This window comes from Triplophysa dalaica, chromosome 10 (genome assembly GCF_015846415.1).
Source record: "Triplophysa dalaica isolate WHDGS20190420 chromosome 10, ASM1584641v1, whole genome shotgun sequence".
In the NCBI taxonomy this organism is placed as follows: domain Eukaryota; kingdom Metazoa; phylum Chordata; class Actinopteri; order Cypriniformes; family Nemacheilidae; genus Triplophysa; species Triplophysa dalaica.
In genome coordinates, this window is record NC_079551.1 from 12,434,836 (window position 1) to 12,456,080 (window position 21,245).

General features: G+C 39.6%; 2 protein-coding genes across 2 annotated transcripts; one reads left to right on the forward strand and one right to left on the reverse strand.

Annotated features, from left to right (window-relative positions):
• Positions 1-897: 897 nt before the first annotated feature.
• On the reverse strand, positions 898-9,781 carry tnfaip8l1 (tumor necrosis factor, alpha-induced protein 8-like 1). Its single transcript, XM_056758079.1, has 3 exons — positions 9,650-9,781; positions 7,565-7,996; positions 898-3,303 (listed from the first exon to the last, which is right to left on the reverse strand). Exon 3 carries the CDS (start codon positions 3,296-3,298, stop codon positions 2,738-2,740), a length of 561 nt encoding a protein of 186 aa, XP_056614057.1. The 5' UTR covers positions 3,299-3,303; positions 7,565-7,996; positions 9,650-9,781; the 3' UTR covers positions 898-2,737.
• Positions 9,782-10,364: 583 nt separating this feature from the next.
• On the forward strand, positions 10,365-20,245 carry cers1 (ceramide synthase 1). The gene is made up of 7 exons (XM_056758078.1): positions 10,365-10,622; positions 17,108-17,267; positions 17,646-17,826; positions 18,694-18,855; positions 18,952-19,099; positions 19,668-19,777; positions 20,032-20,245. The coding sequence occupies exons 1-7, from the start codon at positions 10,365-10,367 to the stop codon at positions 20,069-20,071; spliced, it is 1,059 nt and encodes a 352-aa protein (XP_056614056.1). The 3' UTR covers positions 20,072-20,245.
• The last annotated feature ends 1,000 nt before the right edge of the window (positions 20,246-21,245 follow it).

A 21,245-nucleotide genomic window follows, 5' to 3' on the forward strand; every position in this document is an offset into this window, starting at 1 on the left:
AGAACTTCAGTCACAGGTAACCTTCACATCTCAGGTATCAGCCGAAGGGGGTTCGAGCGGCTCTACAGTGAATAGGAGGAGTGTCAGATTAGCAAACCGAAACAGACATGAGCGGAATAGCTAATGAAACCAGCGTGTCATCCCGCATTTTTATTGAGTCTTAAATGAGTTTCACCATCAGGACCACCGCAGGGAGAAAGAAGGATACCTGATCATACGGATACAACATGTTGTAAAGAATCTTGAGAAGTATAAAACGTAGCCCCACCTTAGGAAATGAGAAATGGGTTCAAATCTGCCCACAACCTGACATTTAAAAGGAATAGTTCACTCCAAAATGAAAAATGTCAGTCCTGTCTCAATCCTGTATGCAGTTTTTTTGTATTCATTTTTAATTTTGAAGAATCATCATGCAGCTCTTTTCCACACAAATGTTCAAAATCTAATTGATTAAAAAAACAGCATACAGGTCTACGACATTGGTTTCGGATTTCCCATTTCTTTATGTGAAATATGTACTCTACAAGCTATCGGTTTACAAATCACATGAGAGAAAAGAAAAAAAGAGGTTTGAAACAATCTGGCATGCTTGAGAGATTAGCACAATAATCCATAGCACACGCACTTAAACCAACGAGGGGCGGTTTCCCGGACAGGGATTAGCTACGCCTTTGGATATTTAAATCGTTTTAAAAAACATACATTACAAAAAACATTACTGGTTTCCATTTGACGTGTGCATATATTTTAAGATATGTCCGTGTAAGTTGTTTTCGATCAAGACAACCTCTAACATTTCAGTTAGTCCGGGACTAGTTTAAGGCCCCGTCCGCTAAACTGCCCCAGAGAGGACTAATGTAGATATGAAGTCCATCAATAAAACAAACAGAAACCATGTCTTTTAAAAATGTCACATTCGTTTATATATTATACACACACACACACACACACACTGCATTTGTACACTTTTTTTTTTGAAAAAAGAAACCAAACAGATGTTCAGACAGGATTTGTTCATGATTAAAACGTATTGCTCGGGTACACTCCCAAAAAAAATAAAAGCTTAATCGTTCTCAATTGGTGTAAAACAGCGAGGGTAAGATGCGAGACTGAACCCTGAGAGGTTTAACGAGAATAGGGAGGTACGATGGCTATGGCTTTCGCTGCTTTACTTCACCTTCCTCGAGCGTGTTTGACATTTTTGGTCATTTGTATGCAACCTTGAGGTTGACAAAGTCATTTCTTCTTCAGCAACTGATGAAAAACAAAACAAGTCATAATAATAACAATAAGTGCATACAGAGAAGAAATAACTGTTCCATAGAATCTCCTAATGACCAAGATCAAAAATGACCCAGTGGTATCCGATCCTGGATCAGTGCTTTAACTTTGTGATTCCTACAGCGTCGGCCATTTCAAAATGAATAAAATGAAGTCAAATCTGAATACTCTAGATAAAAAATCTTTGTTCATACAAGGCTCACAGACATAAACAAAAATCACAGGTGATGTATCAGAATGAATCGACGGCTCAGTCATCTATTTATATACATGAAACCTTCATTAAAACGGAAATAAAAGTGCATTGAAAGGTAGCAGAATCAATTCTCTCACATCATCTTTGTTCCCCGATCAGGAACTGCATCATCGTGAAGACTTTCTACCGGAGTGGGGGGAGTGAACAGACCAAATGTAAACTATGTGACCAAATTCAGTACAGATCTTCAGCCTCCTCTTCAGTCTGAAATTCCATCAGTTTTATATCAACAGGAAGTGATGATGTGACGCCTCATGGCTCGTTTCCTAAAATTACAGAATGTCCCGAATGCATTTTGTCTCCACCATGTTAAATACCATATTTCCACTGTTAGGCTTCTCTGCATCAAAGAGGTTTGCTAATGACCCTTCATTTCCTTTGAATGCTGATCGTGAAATAAAAAAACACATTCTGAAATGACTCTCAGACACACAAAATGCAAAAAACTGCATTGGGTTGCATTAACGTTCTGACATTATTTACTCTTTTCATTCCTGCATTTATTTTTGCGGGCTCCTAAAGTAGAAACTTTTGTAGAAAAATCGTAACGCAGCTCTTGAGGAAAAACAGCAAAGGAGAAATCCATGACTTATAATTTAACGTTTTTTGGGGGAGGAAACAGATTTTATTTTTAAACGCCATTGGTTGTCAACATAATGAGCAAAAAAACTTGGCGCATCATTGAATAAAATCAGGAAAAATGCAGCTATCAGCGATTTTATATTTGGATCTGATCCTCAGAAAAAGCTATCATGTGATTTAAGATTATAGCACAAGATGCACTTTCTGCTTTTAAAACATTTTTGGTGATGAAAATCGATCACTATGATTTGTTTTTGTTTCTCAAGAACTGCGTAATGTACTCTGAAATTCCTCATTTTGAGTTGTACAGAGAAAAAAAAGGTAGAAAAGTAAACCAGCGACATGAGGGAAAGTAAATAACGACAGAATTGAAAATCAGGATGAAGAAATCCTCTAGGCTCTTGTTGTAAACAGCCTTTAACTCCCAATTTATTCTAAAAAAGTTACAGGAGCCAAAGTTGGTGAAAGACAAACATACATTCAGAACAGATGTTCAACATTCACTCAACGTTCAACCAGAAAAATAAGGCACCAGAAGTTTCTCAGAGGAGCCCTCAACTTTTTAACTGAGGGATCAAAACACCAAAAGAAAAGCGTTCAAATAACTTCAAGTAGTGGTCAAAGATTGCCATCATCCAACATCTTATTGACTCCCTCAGCAATCTTCTGCAGATGAGCGCGGTACACTTCTGATGGGCCGTACAGCGTGGCCAGGAAGTCACAGTCGGAGAAATGATTGAACACGTGGTTGATGCGACCGTGAGATTTGGCGGTCAGATGCCGGTTGACGGCCTGGTGTAGCAGTTCACGGCAATCATTGAGCAGGTTGCTCATGATGCGTCGGTCGAAGGTGAAGTCGATCTGGTAGAAGCTGACCGTGGTCATGGCGAGCGTGTGCACCTTCTTCCGGAAACGGTCGACGAGCGCCAACTCCTCGTTGTTGAACTGGCCATTGCGGTAGAGGACGCCCAACTTGACCACCATCTTGATGAGGTTCTTGATGATCTTCTGGGCTTCCTTGCGGTTGCGTGTGTACTCTTTGGTGACCCGGTACAGCTCGTCGAGCACTTCGCTGCTGGTGTCGTCGATGAAGAGGTTGGCCACCGTCTTGGTCGCCATCTTGCTCATGAGCTTCTTCTGGGCCTGGAGAGCCAGGTTTTTGGTGCTGAAGGAATCCATGATTTCTACAGAAAAGACACAAAGACATTTGTGAGTAACTAAACTTGCTAGAAGAGTTTACGGTAGAGCGACAGTTTTGCATCCAAATTAGGACAACAGATGTTTATCCTAAATGCCTCATCTGGAGGCGTACATGGAAACTGCATGCACAACTCCCGTCTGAAGACATGTTTAACACTTTCCTGTGGCTCAGTGGTTAGAGCATGGCACTAGCAATGCCAAGGTCATGGGTACAATTCAAGGGGATAGCATATAATCAGTAACAAATGTCCATGAACAGTGTAGAAACGTCCATTGTCCATTGTACATTTAAAACAACAGAGCATGAACTTACAAAAGCCTTCGAGTGTATAACAACTCGACATTTATTCACAGATTGTGCACGTAAACAAACAATAGGTCTGCATCCAGACATAGCAACTAAACGTTTCCTCTCTCACACGGTAAACTCTACACTATAAAGACGAACAAAAACAATGGGCTTCCGAAATCTCACGTAGCCCTTTCAGGACAATATCCCCTTCTTAAAAAGACCGTTCCCCAGAGACTCGTATCATACAAGGGAATTGCCTCCACATCACATGTGAGACGAGACTTGGAGGTCGAGAAGATTCCAGTTTTTGGAAAACACTGAAACACAAATGATTTACTGCGTTTGGTTGGCAGTTCATGAATGTTTGTTTTTCGTCCAGCAGTGCGGACGGAAGATGGTACTTAAACTGATGGAGTTTCCTGCCTGGCTACTGGTCGTACAGCACGGTGACAAGAAATCTGAGTTTGGATTTTACGAAACGATTGTGTTAGGAAGGACGAATTACCATGAAATGACGCAAAGAAAAAACTGTTCTATATAAATAAATAAAAGTCATGAGGCTTAAATATCCTGCTGCCAAAAATATATATTTATTTAATGTTTATAAGGACTGGAAGCATTACAGGAAATGGGATACAAAGTTCAATAAATGTATCATTTTGAAAAAAAAAATGTTTATTCAAGCTGCAAAATCATCAGAAAGTGATATGAGACCAATGGCGTCAAAAGACAAGTTGAGCTAGATCCAACTTCAACATTCCCTTCGCACTTATACACATTTAAAACACAATCTTGATGAATTTCAGATTTAAAAATTAAATGTAAAAACGTGAAATCAACGCACTTGTTCTACTTGTCTTTTAAAATCTGGACACTGAGAAAATAGTTTTTTGGACTAAATTTACTCTGTATCTTCAGAAATCTAGAGGAACATCATCTTGAGTAAAAAGGGTAAAATGTCTTTTCTGAGAATGTTTCTAAGCATACACTGTCTGTTTGCCTTGCCAAGCAGCCAAATAAAACGTCTGAATGCTTTCCAAGAAGCACCAGGCAGCAAGCAGCTTTCAAACATTATCATTAGCCATTAGTTTTACATGCCCAGAAAGAAAACACAACATAAAAGATAACGTGACAATGGAAGGCTGAGCTGTTTTAACTACACTCTGGACTACACAGTCCACCCAGTGATATTAACATCTTGAAAATGGGAAACAGAAGTACACAACTATCCCAGGATTGATCAGCATGTTCGATTCACCACCGCACAATAGAAACGGTAACAAGACAATGAGGTTTTCAGTTGCCAGGCATCAACCAGATTCCACGCTCACCGTGTTGGAGGTATAGGGTTGCATTCTCCATGCTTGTGGAGTGGAAAATCAAGAGATTGTGGAGAACACTGGAGATCATTGGGCCATGACTCAACATACAGGGATTCAGGAGAGGCTGTTTGTCTGACCTGATTGTTTCAGGTGCGAGTGATTTCACCTGGAGCTCAAGCCCACTGATGGGTCAAGGTACAGTGAGTTAGAACTGGCAGTTTGCCCCTGCAGGTGGATGTCCTAACTACACCGTTGTGAAAGCCAAAAGCATTTTTCTTAGTAGATTTGAAAGACGTTAAATCAAATGTAGATTTTCTAGTAAAAATGAATTATAAAATTTAGAAATTAAAAAGTACTTGTGCATTGTGACAAATTAAGCAACGTAAATTTAGCAAAAAAAGTATTTTTTTGGAGGATCTCGTACGTCAGCATCAGGGGTCTCATGTACAAAGACTTGCATTAAATTCATACTAAAACATTGCATACAGACAAAGCTGTAAATGCACATTCTCACGTTAATTTCACTGTTAGTACATCCGACTGTGAGCGTTCCGTACACAGCGTTGATACATGAGGCGCCAGGTATTTGTTATTACATCTTAAATAGTTGAAAATAAACATAAAATGTTCGAAAATAATGTGAGAATAACACGTACCGTAACCTAAACAAAACTGGACATTTGTAGTTTAATTTCTTTTCAATCATGTATACACCGATCCATACATTGATCACACGTGTAGAATTATTTAAATACAGTACGTAAAATTGTACAAAATAAGTTACAAAATCTTTCATTATCATTGACACCACACTCACTTCCCATCAAACTGAAGATCGACACACCCCATTCCCGCTCACAGATACGGCTTTGTTTCGTCATTTACATGAGCTGAAACTTGAAAACAGCAATTGACCTACATTTTCTCTGTCAGGTACAAGAGAATCTAAAATAAAAGTGAGAAGTCACATGGGATGTACATCACAGGCGATTGGCTCAAAAAGCAAAGCTACTGGCTTTGAAATGAAGATGCCATCACGTCCAAGTCTACATGCTAGCCATGCAAGCACCATAGAGATGCACAGAAAAGCTACTATACAGCTTTCGCCAGGTATTTCAGACCACCCAACTGCTCTCTCTCTCCCTCTCTATAGCCTTGCCCAATAATTGCGCCTCAAGGCAATCAGAAACAAGCGTCAGACGTTTCCTGCAGCAGTAACGGCCCACAAAAGACCCACTGTCCACATGTGAAGCTGCCGTGGCGTGTACTGTGAGTTTAATACAGCCCATTTCATTAACAGGCCGAAACATTACGCAACAACAACATTTCTATCATCTGGCATTGTTCAACTTGTTTGGTGTGGTTATATAACAGGAGTAGCTCTGAACGACATGCTCTTTGTGTCACAAAGGTGTACGGGGTTGACGTCTCGCCGTCTGCTAGAGAGAATTTAGCCAGGCCAGACATTCCTACAGAAGGCCGCCAACTCATGAATTAGTCACCAGTTCTACAAAATAGTGCCGCAGTTTAATGATGCATGAGCCAATTTAGAAATATAGGTTTAAGTGGGCGGAACGTGTTTTTGTGCAGAGGGGATCAAAGGTTGCGATGTTCATCATGAAAATGAGCCAAAATTAGCAATCGTGTGGCAAAATGATGAGTGATAATGGGTGGTTTGTTAAAATATAAAGTGCACTGTATAGCATTGCAATTTCATATCACAGCCAAGCCAATTCATCACATAATGAGTGTTGATTGGTCAATCCCAGAAAATGAGGGATGAGGGTTCATTATAATCTGCGTCATCTAAATTAACTAAAAGCACATGTTCTGCATATAGAAAGTTGGCATCAACTACAGATTTGGGATTGTGAGACTATATACGTCAGCAGGAAAGTTTCCCTCCTAAAGATACAGACCTACTATATTCTTTGTTGCAGTTAGAAGGTAACACAAATCCTAAAATACCATCACAAGCAAAAACAGTTCAAAGCATGACACAATAAAGCAGATCTTTAGTCTGAAAACAAATCCATACATCCCAGACGAATGAAAGCGCGCCGACGGTTAATGTTTCCTAGGTTACAACCGAAGCTGCTGTGTAACTGAACTTTGCAATCCAGTAAATTCTGCCCCGTCCTCTGTTCCTGTCAATGAATCACCGGTTTGTTACTCTCAGAGCACTAGTAGACTTCATTGCACATAAACATTTCTCTAAAAATGTTCTTCTATTAAATGCATAGACAAATCACAATGTTAGCAAAGCTGAAAAAAGAAATGCAAGTTATTCAAAGAGTTTCTATAAGTGTGCATTTTTGCACTGATTTACATTGTGATCTTGAACTAGTCTGCAATAGAGGCAAGTGAGTTTTCTTAGTGATAAAAACATACTGCGTATACTTTATATACATTAATTTGCATAAACATACTGGGAAAAGCAACAACAAATGAATAATGCAATTAGCCTGAACTCAATATCCAAAAACAAAGGCACATTCTCTATGCACAATTGTTTACATATATATATATATACATAAAGGGAATATATATATGTTTTTTTATTATTTTTTCACGCATACAATATACAATATTGTTGAATGCAAGCATGCAGAATAAACGCTCTGAACTCACCTCTCGCCTATTTTGATCGGATACTGGGCGTCCAAAACTTGCGTTCAAATCTCCATCTAGACTTTATAAACACCCTGACAACCAAATATCAACATACAGTCTCATGGATAAGAGTGAAAACTGTCTTTTAAGGCGAATAAAATGTGTCCACTCGGTGTTTGTTTGGTTTGAGTGTAAATAATTGAAGCGTTTTCTTCTCCTTGTCGTCGCGTTTGGTTACCAGAGTTCGTAACTTGACTCCACCTCTCTGAAAAGTTTCAAACTTGAGAGTCGAGACTGATGGTCGACTGACGCTCTGCTGGACCAATCAAGGCCGGGATCGAGCGCCAGGCAGACCACTCGTAACGCGGAAGGGCCAGTCTGTCCCGCCCCCCATGTTTCCCGTCATTATCCCGTGAAGAATCCAAGGCCGAAAATTTCCCAGAGGAAATACTGTCGAACAATGAAGCGAGATTTTGGAAACATTATAATTTGTCTTCTGCACACAAAACCTCTGTCGACCTCACAGATTGTGTTGTTAACGTTATTGTTAGGAAATCTAAATAATTTGCAATTTAATGATGATTTAAGAACAGGTTTAATATTGATCATATTTTTGTTTGTTCACGTATCTCTCATAAAAAACAAAGGTCCTCGGAAGAATTAATATCCACTCGATGTCCGCCGGATGTTTTGACCTGTTTTTTCCGTTCGTGGATGCAACACATTCAGAAACATCCGGTTACTGTGAGTAAACCATATATGGAGTAAACATAAGTGACGTGTAACAAAAACACACCTGTGACCACAAAACATTTATATAATCTCAAAATAAATAATGTGCTTTTTAGTTCAATTCTCCGTCTTTGCTTTACTATTTAGTTGGTACAGTATCCGTTTAAAAACGGTATTTTCATAATCAATCACAAGTTTATGAGACTAAATCCAGAGAGAGAATCGCTCCATCATAGAAAGTATATAGTCCGACAGATCCCCCTGGCGGATGAAGTATGTATCGCAGCATATGTGTAAGTGCAAAATTAATTAAATTAATTAACATTTACTTATATAGCGCTTTTCACTATGTACATTGTTCCAAATCACCTTTAGAGGAGAAAATAAGAAAAAATGAAAAACACAGTGCAAGCTGTTTATAGACCAAATAATAAATAAATAAATGCAGAATAAAATTAGCGTTTGTTTTACTTTTACACATACAGAATGCAACAGATGAGAAGTGAAATAAATGTTTAGGATATAAAATAAAACTAATGATAACTAACCACATTGGTGGTAACAAAACAGTTTACAGCATAAAAGTTTACATCGTTTTTTTTACCAATATGCGACTTAATAGAATAACTAACACGTTTTGTTAGTCGGCTTTGTGTTAAACACTGCATCCAACAAGTGCAATCCTTTTTTATGTATTATTGCATTTCGATTGATTAATCCACAACCTGTAATGTCCATTATGCATTAGTGCACTTAATCTATACTGATGCAATTATATTGTGACCGCAGAATGGGTATTAAACACGCTATCCACAAGTGCTCTGGTTTACATACTACACCAATAATGTTGAAGAAAGTCTCCAAGTGATATTTTAATAAATGCACAAATATTTTGTTAATAAATGAAGTTTTCATCATACAATACAATACTTGCGTACGTGTCTTATTTTTCTCTGTTCCGTTAATTTAAAAATGATTTTGGCGGCAACGGAACATGTCGTCTCTCAGCCCCAAAAACGAACAATTTCCTTCCCTTTTTTAGATGCGCTGGAACATCGACACTGTGGTTTAAAGTGACTCCCCACGGTAACCATGCAGCTGTCACTTTAAACTTGTTCCGTCTCTCTCTCTCTCTCTCTCTCTCTCACTCTCTTTCTCTCTCTGCTTGGCTAATGACTAAAGATAACGGGCCGTTGCTTGAGCTATAGGTCTGAATCATTTTAGCGAATCGATTCATCTGAGCGATGCTATTTATTCCATTGATTCGATTCACTGAAACCAAGAACCCGTCCGTTCCTCTACTGAATCGTTCAAATGACTCTAAAGCTTGTTCACGATGTGGACATCACCGTCGGCTTTTTGTTCACTAACCTCATTCATGGCGTGGCTGAGCGGTTGTCTTCGCATCAAACGTTTCTTTCGCGTTTTCGTTTTGTCTGTCGTGTTTGCCCGCGAATATGATCTCATAACGCCGAACGCTTTTTTGTGCGCGTGTTGATCTGAATCTCTTCTTCGGCGACTCATTTTATCCTTTATTTTACCAAACGTTACATGTGGACGTATCGAGGGATTATGAGATGAAAGCGAGACGAGAATGACATTTTAAAGCGGGTAACGCGAAGAAGAGGACACATCAAGAATATCACGTGTGGACGAAAATTTTATGGCGCAGAATAACTGACGGAAATGCGTTTTTTGAGCCTTTTAGTGGATCATTTTAACATGATTTATGATATTCTCATGCAGAGTATAAAGGCATGCTGATTCATATATTGTGACATGAAAATTATCTGCATTTTAAAAAATTGTTATTTTATTTAAGCAGGTTTTCAAATCAAACCATTAACCTTACTTTTTGTATGAAACGCTACTGTAATCTGTTATTTGTTGTGACACATGTTTGTTAAACATAATACATCTAAATTATCTGTCTTAATATATAAAAAGACAGACTTGAAGGCCGATAATCAGCTTTAGGTTTCCAGTTTTGCAGCAGCTATAGCTGCTTGGCACATTAGACTGTTGTATTGCCACTGCTTTCAAGCCCTTAAGTGGCTTTTATCATTAGTTTAGTAGTTTCAGCATAATGCACAAAAGTAACATGGGTGATGATGGATCATCCAACGCTGAGATGGACATCGTGCCCGGCTATCTGGAGCTGGCCACCAGAGCGTATACGGTCATGTCCGGTGTCTTCAGAGACTGTAAGGACTGCGGACTGGAGATGTCCACCAGAACCCTGATGGATCATGCCTACATCACATGGAAGGAGATCTTCTTGTTCATCCTGTGCGTGGTCATGTGGACGCAGATGCGTAAGGGACTGTCTGCCTTCGTCTTTCAGGTACGTATAGGGCAGACCTCACTGTCGATCTTGTGATGGATTGACATGTGTCCACCACCAGTATGCTCAATACAATACGATACAATTTCTTTTTATTCAGGAATAAGAAACAAATCGTTCAAGGTCAAGATGAATGATTGAAACAATTAGTCTTGGTATATTAGATATTGTTACGGAACCATTTGTATGTTATGGCTCATTTAGGTGTGTAAAGAAGAGAGATTGAGTGTCTCTGAATTTATTCAAATGAGTGGTGATGCTTCCAAAAACATTTGGAACGATGACCAGAACTTCCCATCATTTTCAGATGGAAACGTGTGCATTTGTGTGATTTTTTTTGCATTGTAAAACATTGCACGTCTCTGGATTTGGTAAATATGAAAGGGCCCAGGACACGCACATGGGCCTCGCCTATGAAGTTGCAATTTGTGCAGCCACTTTGCATGTGTTTTTAGCTTTTGCATATCTTTACATACAATGCATGGTCCCTTCGTAAGCAAATATTTCAGGTGGCTTTAACTATCATGATTTCCTTAGAGGAAAAGTTCATCTCAAGATCAAAACTGTGATCTTTTTTTGTCGCCCACATGACGTTCAACATGTTTTGAGACCTCCCGCCGTCTTCGGAACACAAATAAAGATATTTTAGGTGACATCAGAGAGATTTCCAGGCCTCCTCATAGACGTCATGGTTAAAGTTGGTTGTCAAGGACCAGAAAAGTACTTAAGACATCGTGAAATTGGTCCATCCGGTCACAGAGAATACTTTGTGTGAAAAACAAACCAAAATAATGACTTTAATGAATATATTCTCTGACAACCCAGAAGCGCATCTCTGTGATACAATCAGAGGCACGCTGTATAAGATGACCTTCCCAAAATGTCAGATGATTTAGATATTGAGGACTTTTTTGCCCAAACCGAATGCGTCGAAGTGCTCTCATAAATGCGCACCATAGACCGACAAGATGGAGGAGAGTATATTTATTAAAGTCGTTATTTTGGTTTGTTTTTCACACATAAAGTATTCTCGTACCTTCAATAAAATTCAATATAGCCATTATGATCGTATGGACCAGTTTAATGATGTCTTCAGTACTTATCTGGACCTTGAGAACAAGTTTAACCATGATGTATGACGAGGCCTGGAAATCTCTCGGATGTCACCTGAAATGTCTTTTATTTGTGTTCTGAAGACGCCGGGAGGTCTTGAAACACGTTGAACGTCGTTGAACTTTTCCTTTAAGTGATGGCTGGCACAGATATCTAATCTTGTTCCTCTCTCGGCTACACTGCTGCAGAGGTTTCGCTTCCTGTTGTGGAAGGTGGATCTGAAACATGCATGTGTGCTGACAGCTCGGGCCTGATCTCAGCGCATTAAACTTCATCACCACCCAAACGTTCAATGATTCATGGGGCCTCGTGTCCAGCGCCAGGATGTTGCCTGTTCCCGGGCGGGCCGTGCTGCGATTTATTCTCTCAGCATGTTGAGAAAGCCGGGCAGCTGGCATGTGTTTGCACGGAAATATGTCGGGAGCTCGTGTGGTGCGTAACCCTTGAGTCAGAGAGCGCTCAAATTGCAGCGCTGCAGTTCGTGAGAGGTCCTGATAAACAAGTGCAGGGGTTTCACAACGGCAAGATAAAGAAGCGTTACTTATCGACGCATTTTACACGGTTCTTGACTAATAATATCTTTCTAGATCAGTGGATCTCTTGACTTTTGCGTTCAAGGCCAAACGTTCTTCAAGAGAGGAGTGATATTGCGCAGCATTTGCTCTTTTATTGCTCTCATGATTTGATGGAGTTCACATTTACGTTTCATCTTAGTCTCGGATGTTTCTCTTGTATTTCCTTAAATATCGCAGATGAGATTAAAGCAAAAGTTTGCTGTCCAAATAAACTCATTGATATCTATGAGAAATAAGTGAGATTATTAAATCATTTGAAGTCATCTTGGGTCATCTTGATCATTCTGGGGGACCAGCTCGAGCTGGTTTGAGCTGTGTTTAACAGGGTCTGTTGTGGGTTTAGATGACCGTACTTTGAATTACAACACCAGATTGTCTTGTGTGTCTTGAGAGATAATTTCTGACACGCTCTGCAGTTTTCAGATTGTCATATGGACTGTGTCCCACGCGATACGCCACCCGATATCTCAACCTGCATTTTAAACCTCATAAACAATGTATAAAATCAGCTCTCAGCTCTCAGCGCTCATAAAGCTCATTCATTTTTAAAATTGCCTTTCACTTGTGCCATTGTGGTGCCGCATGGGGCCCGTAAACTGTGTGGAAGAAAATCAAAATGTATTATGAGTTTGTGTGAGCAGTGGAGAACCGAATACTTATCCAGAATTTCAGATCACTGATCATTCTGCTTCAATTCAGTTTATTTCTTTTATAGCAATTATTTTTGATCAAATATATTTCTCAAGCCCCCTCAGTTTTTGTAAATTATAATTTTTTCATTTCTACTGTTAAACATTAATGGTGCTATTTTGGTTTATGGCCGTGTGTGAAATCAAAGGTTGTCGTCTCATTGTTCAGACGTAACAGACAGCTTTAGTTTCTTGTATCTTAGTGAAAATGATCACTGTTACATAATGTCGTATGGTCTCACCCCAAAGTTAACTTTTATTCTTGGTTTATTTTATCTCAACAATATTTCTTTGTGTAGCTATGTCCAGTGTATGAATTTTAGTGGCCTCCAGTGGTAGGGTTGCGATTTGCGCCTCACTCCCCCCTCCCGAATATCGGGATATCGAAGCACTACGGCGACTAAGATATCGTCACGTTTCCTCTTCTTTGCCAAAGGCGAAAATGTATTTACTGTAGAGCAGTTTGTCCGTTAAGGGCTACTGTAGAAACAACATGGCGACTTCCATGTTGTATGTAGATAGAAATAGCTCATTGTAAGATAATAAAAACATAACGCTTCATTATGTAAGGTCTTTATACACATCTGAACACAGGTATATTATATTTCATTTCTGTCAGAAGATCCTCCAAAACATTACGCACTTCCCTCAGTTATTCATTCATTTACTTATAGTCGTTATTTTTGCCTTTTTCCACCAATAAGCGTCATCCTAACAACACAAAGTTCTAGCAAACATTTTCACCAACACGACGGACTTTGGGTCTCTGAAGGTCTGCCGTTCGTAACGTCATGTGATGCTTTGTTTTCTGCAGAAAGTAACCTTTGAACCTTGTTTGATCAGCGTGTCAGATAATAACATGATCGTTTGGTTCACCTGTCATTGTTGCAACAGGTTTGATCTTCAGTTTGGATAAAACAATATCAAGACTTGACACATTAAGGTTAATTATCGTTTGTCAAAGATGAAATCTGTGAAGTGCACTGAATAGATCTGCTTATTTCAATCGACATGCGTAGTTCTTGTTGATATTCAAAACTATTTATTGACTCTGAAAGGCGTTATAAAGATGTTATAATTCACATAGATATCTATAAGCAGATGCAGTGTTGACCGCCGGACGTCCGCCATCTTGGAACAGTCAACAATTCAGTCGATGTCATTTTTCCAAACGCGAGAATGTTACTTTGTGTTTAGTTCAGTAACGGACTTTGTTACTATATGGCGATGCCTTGTTTGTAGTGACCTTTAGAAACTGCTAATGAGGCATCTGTGTATATATATCTATGACAATTAACAGCAGAGAGACCTCTTGAATAGACCTCTCAAGGGCGTAGACGTTCCCCTTGTGAGTAGAAATTGCGTGCCAGTGTCACTGGCCGTCTTCCTTCCTCCCTGTACCACCCTGTTCCTCCTCTGATCTGATAAATCGTCGTCCTCACGACTTTTCAGGAACTATCAAAGGAAATTTGGGGGATTGTCAGCATAGCTTGAGCGGGATGTCGTGTCTGTCTTTTTGTTCCTCAAAACTTGAATCGGATTTAGATTTTTTTTGAGAACACGCAGATCTGAGGGAAGGTCAACGCGTGTGAGGGTAAAGCCTCGTGGACACGAGTGTACTTGAAAGGTGTTTGTGTAGGAGATTATCCCTTTTTTGCATAGTGTCTCTTTTTTGTGCCATTTGCCTTGTGTTTATTTTGCAAGAGCACCTGACATCCTTGAACGGTTGCCAAGGTAACCGCATGCAAAGGAGAAAGGTTCACAAGAGTCCAGGACGAGGTTCATGTAGGGTGTTTCAGCCTGTTGTTCAACTGCTGCGGCCCACAGGGACGGTCAGAGCCGATGACACAATAAAGAACAGATACACACATTCTGACTGAGTCACAGCGCATGTGAGATAGAATTGTCTCTGTCAGCTTGACTTCCACACACACATATACAGTATACACACACACACACACACACACACACACTAATAATCACGAACACTTTTACTTTCATATACGCACTCACTCACACATATTACTGTACACACACACACATACAAGTTTGTTTTTATGCATTGAATCTCTCTCTCATAGATACAGACAGCATTCACTCATATACACACACACGCACACAAGCTCTCAAATACACACCTTTTCAGATACACACATATTCCCATATATATACACTATTTTACACACACACACTTACACAAACTCACATATACACACACACATTTACACTCTCTTACACACACACTCTTACACAAACTCGGACACATTTAGACACACACATTCACACTATCTCTTACACAAACTCAGATAGACACACACACACGCTCACTCTCTTACACAAACTCAGACACGCGAACACACTCTCTTACACAAACTTAGACATACACTCTCTTACACAAACTTAGATAGACACACACACATTCACACTTTCTTACACACACACACCCACTCTCTTACACAAACTCAGAAACACACACATGCACGCACACACACTTACACAAACTCAGATAGACACACACATATCTATTATCTCCATGGGGACAGTCCATAGACTTAATGAGTTGTATACTGTACAAACTGTCCACACCAGGATATAAAAACAAAGCCACTCTCTTACACTAACTCGGATAGACATGCACACACTCTCTTACACAAACTCAGACATGCACATACACACACACTCTTACACAAACTCAATAGACACACACACACTCTCTTACACAACTTCTAATAGACACAAACACTCTCTTACACAACCTCAGATAGACACACACAGTCTCTTACACAAACTTAGACACACACACATACACTCTCATACACAGCCTCAGATAGACACACACTCTCTTCCACAAACTCAGATAGACACACACACACACACACACACACACACTCATACACAGCCTCAGATAGACACATACAGTCTCTTACACAAACTCAGACACACACACACACACACACACACACTCTCATACACAGCCTGAGATAGACACACACACTCTCTTTCACAAACTCAGATAGACACACACACACACACACACACACTCACTCTCATAGACAGCCTCAGATAGACACACACACAGTCTCTTACACAAACTCAGACACACACACACTCATACACAGCCTCAGATAGACACATACAGTCTCTTACACAAACTCAGACACACACACACACACACACACACACACTCTCATACACAGCCTCAGATAGACACACACACTCTCTTTCACAAACTCAGACACACACACACACACACACTCTCATACACAGCCTCAGATAGACACACACACAGTCTCTTACACAAACTCAGACACACACACACACTCATACACAGCCTCAGATAGACACATACAGTCTCTTACACAAACTCGGACACACACACACACTCTCATACACAGCCTCAGATAGACACACACAGTCTCTTACACAAACTCAGACACACACACACACACACTCTCATACACAGCCTCAGATAGACACACACAGTCTCTTACACAAACTCAGACACACACACACTCATACACAGCCTCAGATAGACACATACAGTCTCTTACACAAACTCAGACACACACACACACACTCTCATACACAGCCTCAGATAGACACACACACAAACACACTCTCTTACACAAACTAAGACACACACACACTGTTGTTGGCCTCTATAAATAACCCAGTGTGTTGACAAGCTTGATATCCTGTCGACTGTCTATCGGCCAATGAGAGATCAGGCCTGCTGTATGATTTCATCTTGATGTAAACACAGAAAACAACAAGCCTGCTTTGACGTAATATTCTGATGTTATTTCAAACAGAAAGTGACGTTCTGCTATTTAAAGTTTAATTAAACTAGAAACTAATTCATCTAATCTAAGTAGCTGTGCCAAGTTTCATCTCATACCCGCTGCTCCGGGACAGGAGTGAAGATCAGGTGACCGCGAGTGAAGCTGCTACTCGAGAGGAGATAAATGATTAAGACTTTAATCGTATCTTATGTTACAGAGAAGATGAAGCGTTCATTTATTTAACTCGTCCTGCAAAGTTTAGGCCAAATAACATTTGAGTTTGTTACTGAGTAAAGCATTTCAAATTCTTTCCTCTTGTTCCACAGCCTTTTGGACGATGGTGTCGCCTCCATCCCAAAGACGTCTTGAAGATGCCGGAGAGCGCTTGGAAGCTGGTCTTCTACACCATGTCGTGGTCATACAGCACTCATCTTTTGTTTTTCACAGACTATTCCTTCTTTCAAGATCCTCCTTCGGTATTTAACAGTAAGTCTTATAGCTGACACATCAGCCCTTAGTATCTGGTCGCTCAAGTCACACCTAAAAATGTCTGAACGTCGTTGCTTAAGATTACAACATTTTAAGCAAAGCGACACCTGCAAGCAAATGATGCTTCTCATAACCAACAACATTTTTAAGCAAGTTAGTCAAAGTAAGTAAAAATTTTTTTGCTTTGCTTGCAAATGTGTTTGGACTTAGCGATGACGTTCACTTGCTGAAGATGTCCAGATATTTATGGAGTTCATGAATGAGAGGACAGTCGGCCGGTGGTTGCCGAGCGGTGATATAAAGCAGGGGGTCTGTGATGTTCTTTTTCTGGCGGTGGGGTTCATCTCAAGGTTTGTGTCGTTCCTCTCTGTTTAGACTGGAGAAGCGGGATGGAGGTCCCCACGGACATCTCTATAGCTTACTTGATCCAGGGCAGCTTCTACGGTCACTCCATATACTCCACCATCTACATGGACACGTGGAGAAAAGACTCGCTGGTCATGGTGGGGCATCACTTCATAACTCTCGCCCTCATCACCTTCTCATATGCCTTCAGGTCGGGTTTTTGTTCAAAGTCAAACTATTGGCCTGTTGAAATGGATTTTACATGGATAACAGTGTTGAGAAGTTGAGAGATAATAATGCTAACCATTTTGTTGAGAGGTCGCTCAATGTTTTTATGATTTAATTTTGTGTAATTAACTTTTTCATGTTGATTGTAGTTTTGTTCTGTGCTTTTTTTATTAATCTTTTTTTCGAGCTTTTATTTATTTTCAATTTTAGTTTAATTTTTCTTTGTTTTCATTTAATAACCATGTTCTAATCACACTAATGCCCCATTTTAAACTTCTTTCGCTTTATTACTAAGGCTTTTCAAAGTGACAACATACATAAACGTTACTGCGCATGCGTGCGTTCGCAGACCGCAGTTAACTTCCGGTACACATCCACAAACAATAGAGTGCCTGTAGATTATTTCTGATCAAAAGTAAAGAAACCGAGAAAAAACGTTACTTGACTAAACTTGTCTATCCAATATTTTGAATTTAGACTGCAATACCGAGCTCAACCGCTAGATGTCAGTGTGCCATACGGCTTCTTTAAATGTGACTAGGAACTACAGGACCCTTCAACAAATTGTTTGTTTAATAAATGAACGTACAACAAAATTCAACAAAGCGTTTATTTAAAAAAATTATTATACAATAATATAATAATATAAATGACTATGAACATAAATAAAAAAATATAAATGGTTATATTATTACACAGGATGTTAACTGCAGTCCTGACGCGAGTCAAATGAAATGGTCTATAAAATAATATTCATGTCTATATTCATTTGTTTTATTTAACAAAAATGTCTAAATGGTTTCGAATTGAGTTAATAATAATTAACCTGGTCTGACTGTATCCTCCTCAGATATCACAACATTGGCATTCTGGTGCTATTTCTGCACGATATCAACGATATTCAGTTGGAGTTCACCAAAGTCAACGTCTACTTCAAGACCCGGGGCGGGAAAGAGCACTTTATCAACGACGTCCTGTCCAACATTGGTGTTGTTAGCTTCAGCATCACCTGGTGAGGTTCACACGCACATGTTTTAGCTTTCCACCGGTTTTCATCTAGATCTAATGTTGAATTAAAATTGATTGTCATTTTATTTTATTTTTTCAGGTTTTGGTTTCGTTTATACTGGTTCCCTCTGAAGGTGTTGTGGGCTTCCTGCGTCACCAGCGTCCAGACGGTTCCCGACATTCCCTTCTACTTCTTCTTCAACACCCTGCTTTTCATCCTCCTCCTCATGAACATCTACTGGTTCCTGGTGAGAACCGATGCTCTTTAAACACAGTGTGCGGTGGTGAAGGCGCTATCCTTCAAGTCTGACCGGAGACCAATGTGTGCTTAACCAAAGCAAAAAAACAAAAGGTTCTATGATAAAACTAAACGAGACCAGAGATGTCAGATCAACAGCTTTTGTGACGGTATTCATTACAGACCAGAGATGATGGATCCCGGTAACTTTGCACGTCATTAAATTTGAACACGCAACCTTTGGGTCAACGGCTTGAAACTTTAACCACCAACACCACATTGATTCAGATTCTATCTCTGAAATGAGAAAGTTTAGTTGTTGAAATCCATGAAAAGTTTGGAGGTGTAAAATAAACTGGGTAAATGTGATGAGAGTTCATTTTGAGATCTTCAATAATATTGACTCAAATCTGTTTGACACGTTCTTTGAATCTTTACCTCAAGAGTAAAATCTGAAACACATGATCCCTAAGCAGACGTTTACATTTGCATTGATGTCAGTGAGAAATAATTGAGACGTTAAAGAGATCTCATGTGTGACTTTTCTTTCTAAATGTTTTGCATGTTCCCTTTTGCAGTTTATCGTGCTGTTCGTGGTGAAGGTCCTGACAGGACAGATGAAGGGTGTGAATGATGTCCGGGAGTATGAGGATGGAGACGACGCTGATCATCAAACCTCTGCTGATGGGTGGGTAGAAACGCGCATCTGTGGTTTAGCTCGTGTGAAAGAGTCCGGATATTCAGGGGAAGTGGTTTTGTTGAGTAGTGCATGTCATGCCTGCACATGTTGAAAGGGCTTTTTCACCAGCAGATAAACGTTAAGTTTTATGGCTTACAACGAGATGTGAATAAAGTGCCGTTTTATGTCCTTATCTATGTGACCTTGAAGTGATATCGGAGCATATCACACGTGTCCTGACATCGTTTGTTATTTCCCTTCAGGAAACAAGTGAAAAACGGCATCGCCAAGAAGCATCAATAACGTCTCGCCGCTGCCTCCTGCAGGCAGACGCCGGCGATTACAGGACACTCGTGTGACCCAGCTGGATTTTGACCTCAGACCGCCAAGGTGCTCCAACATTCATGCTGAGAATCAAGAGATTTGTGTAAATCAATGTTATTTTAATTGTTTAGCACTGTGAATGTTTTTCAGTTTTTTTGGTGTCGTTTGTGTTATTTCTTTGACAATGTTGAAAGATGACGTGTGCAAACAGTGGTCACAACCCCAAACTCACCTCATTGGTTGAGCCAATGTTACTTTTAGGTTTTCTTAAAGAAACAGGGCAGTGTCTGGGCATATCAATCTGGGATGAATTATTTTAACATCAAATAATCATGCGCTTTAGGTTAATGTTGAACAAATGATCTTTCATTAATAGAGTAATGGGTTATTAAAGGGACAGTACGCCCAAAAATGTAAATTCTGTCAGCATTGATTCACTCATGCAGTTGTAAAGCCAACTCTTTGTTCTGTGAAACACAAAATATATTTTGAGAAATGGCTTTGTGTCATAAAATGGAAGTCAATTTGGGTCAATGTTGTTTGATCGTCAACGTTCTTCAAAATATCTTCTTTTGTTTCTGTGAATTAAAAAAGAAGATATTTTGAGAAATGGAGTTATGTTCATACAATGGAAGTCAATGGGGGTCAATAATGTTGTTTGGTTAACATTTTTCAAAATATCTTTTGTTTCTGTGAAACACAAAAGAAGATATTTTGAGAAATGGCTTTGTGTCATACAATAGAAGTCAATGGGGGGTCAATGTTTTTTGGTAATCAACGTTCTTCAAAATATCTTCTTTTGTGTTCTGCAGAAGAAAGAAAGTCATAAAGGTTTGAAATGATATAAGGGTGAATAAATAATGACACAATTTTCATTTTTGGGTGAACTATCCCTCAGATCTGACCGTGACCATAATTGATGTTTCATAGACAATTCAATGTGCGTATGAGAATAGCACCACACACAATAACCAGGTTTTGTGGTCTTCGTGTGGGACCAGCGCTTGTGTGTTTATTTTGATTCCAGAAGTGAAGGCAGTGTAAAGGGACGGGTTTGATCCGACAACCAATCAATCAAACATGCGTTTTTACAGTATTACCGTGTTTGAATGTACACGATTAAAAGGGAACAACTTTGGCTGTGTGAACTGCA